This window comes from Solanum tuberosum, unplaced genomic scaffold (assembly GCF_000226075.1).
Source record: "Solanum tuberosum cultivar DM 1-3 516 R44 unplaced genomic scaffold, SolTub_3.0 scf00511, whole genome shotgun sequence".
Classification (NCBI taxonomy): domain Eukaryota; kingdom Viridiplantae; phylum Streptophyta; class Magnoliopsida; order Solanales; family Solanaceae; genus Solanum; species Solanum tuberosum.
Genome location: NW_006239438.1, coordinates 112,226 through 114,342, shown reverse-complemented (window position 1 = coordinate 114,342; position 2,117 = coordinate 112,226). Strand labels below are relative to the sequence as shown.

Genomic DNA, 2,117 nt, shown 5'->3' with positions numbered 1-2,117 from the left:
ACCCACCCACTTTTAATGATTTAATTTGGGACAGAAATATAGAATATGAAAAACGAGTCATGTCATCAATATAATTCTCTTGTGTAGGTAGATGTTGCCTCATAGGATTGGTAATAATACACTGTGTAGGACGGAATAAGAGTCTTTTTCACCTCTAACGAGTGGTCCGCAAAAGACTTTTTGAATGGGGTAAGAGAACTTGTGACCGTGATCTCTTCATTAAAGATTGGAATGAGTCGATATGTATATATATATTAGTGGACTAATTTTACTATTTTAATCTTTAAAAAAAGAGATGGTTATGAACCTGCATTCGCCAAAGAAGATCACTACTAGGCTTGACTTTATAACGATTATTCCAAAATTGTTGGCGGGCCTCTTCTATCTCAGCCCGTTCTTCTATCGTTCCAGCATTTGGATCGAACTCCCACGTTTGTCGTCCAACATAGTTGTTTGTGCTGTACAAATATGGCCCTTTTTGCCCTTCAGCAATCTTCAATTTCCACATCCTTAATTTCTTCTTCTACCTTTTTAGCTTTAAAAAAAATAATTAAAAATGTGTTAAAATTTCTTCTATTTATAATATATATATATATATATAACAAAAAACTAACCTTGTATGTATAATGTTTGGAAAATGATTGAACGTTCGAATGAACTCCTTCCGCCCTGACGTCTATCACCTCAACAATAAAATATATTCAGTGTAATTTTGCAAAGAAAGTCTGAAATTTGAAATATATGTCGCCCTTACGTACCCTATTGATATATCTTTATAGGGTAGAAAAGTTGTTTCCAAAAGACTCTCGACCAAAAAAAAAGTGATGAATTGATATATCTTTATATGATAGAAAAGTTGTTTCCAAAAGACTCTCGACCAAAAAAAAAGTGATGAAGAAGGGAAAATTGTATATATACTTACTAGGATTATATGTAAGAGTTCTTGGATATGGAAATAAAATGAGTGAAAATTCCACTTAAATAATAAGAGGAGTTTCTGCTGAAAGAGTGTAAGGTATAAAGGGAATGAACAAATAAATTCTGGTAAACTTTATTTTATTTTATTTTTTATGTTAAAGACTCACTATAGTACTCTTTATATTGGAGGAATTTGGGTAGAAAGCAATAACATAAAAAAATAGGATTATAAAGTTTGGTATAAGCAAAGTCAAGAAATTATGTTTGTGTTGAAAAAAATTAGTGATTTTATGCAACTATTTATAATACAAATTACTAGTTTTTTTTTCGTCATTATGATGATGATAAAGATATATACCATTTACTGGCTTTTTCTTTGTTTTATATATTTTTTAGTATTCCTTTCTTGCAGAATTCTTCATTTTGTCTTGTTTGTACTTTACATAAATAAACTTAAAAATTAAATATTACAAATATTTGCAGTTAAAAATTTATGTGAAAATGCATATTATTACCTCCGTCCACTTTTAATTGTCATAACTTCCTTTTTTAGAGTGAAATTATAAAAAAATTGACTAACATTTTACTATGTATTTTTTCATCATATTGATATGCGAAAAATTGCAATTTTTTTTTAAATTAAAGTTTTCAAAATGTTATTTCCAAGATCAAACCCGCATACCCCAAAAAAATGACAATTATAGTACTTTTCGTATAGTTTTTAAATATCCAAATTTTTTAAAAAAAATATCAAATTAGTGTAATCTAATTTAACTTTGAAAATTAGTTAAATTGATTTTTCAAAAAACGTAACATAACAAATAAAAATGAACAGAAGAAGTACTTAATTATATCTCCAAGAAATACATATGTTTTACATTTATTTGCTTGGTATAACATATTGAAAAATTTAAATTTATGATAAAAGCGGAGTATTTGATTTTGCAGAGCTTGTACGGTTATATGTAGCTTCTAATTTCTATGATGAATTCTTACGCAATTTACATATGTATCTTATCTGCGTGAAATAAGTGGACTTTGAAAAATTTAATACGATTCTATATCAATATATAAAAATATATAACCTACAAAAATGATCGAGTTGGTTGAGCAAGTGATCTCTCAAATAAAAAATCTCGAGTTTAAAAATTCTTACATGCTTTCCTAGTCGAGCCTGTCGCAATGGCTAGGGATTTCCT

At 28.1% G+C, this 2,117-nt stretch overlaps 1 protein-coding gene across 2 annotated transcripts in view; it reads right to left on the bottom strand.

Moving 5' to 3' along the window:
* The window catches only part of LOC102592553 (beta-amyrin synthase), a 7,957-nt gene extending 7,176 nt beyond the window's left edge, over positions 1 to 781 (bottom strand). Inside the window, exons 1-2 of one of the 2 annotated variants that reach the window (XM_006364828.2) lie at positions 615 to 781; positions 308 to 535 (exon numbers count right to left, since the gene is read on the bottom strand). In XM_006364828.2, coding sequence (XP_006364890.1) covers positions 308 to 508 — 201 coding nt within the window. In that variant the 5' untranslated portion in view covers positions 509 to 535; positions 615 to 781. The remainder of the gene's footprint in view (positions 1 to 307; positions 536 to 614) is intronic. The other variant, XM_015304186.1, reaches the window with a different exon arrangement.
* Positions 782 to 2,117: the final 1,336 nt, after the last annotated feature.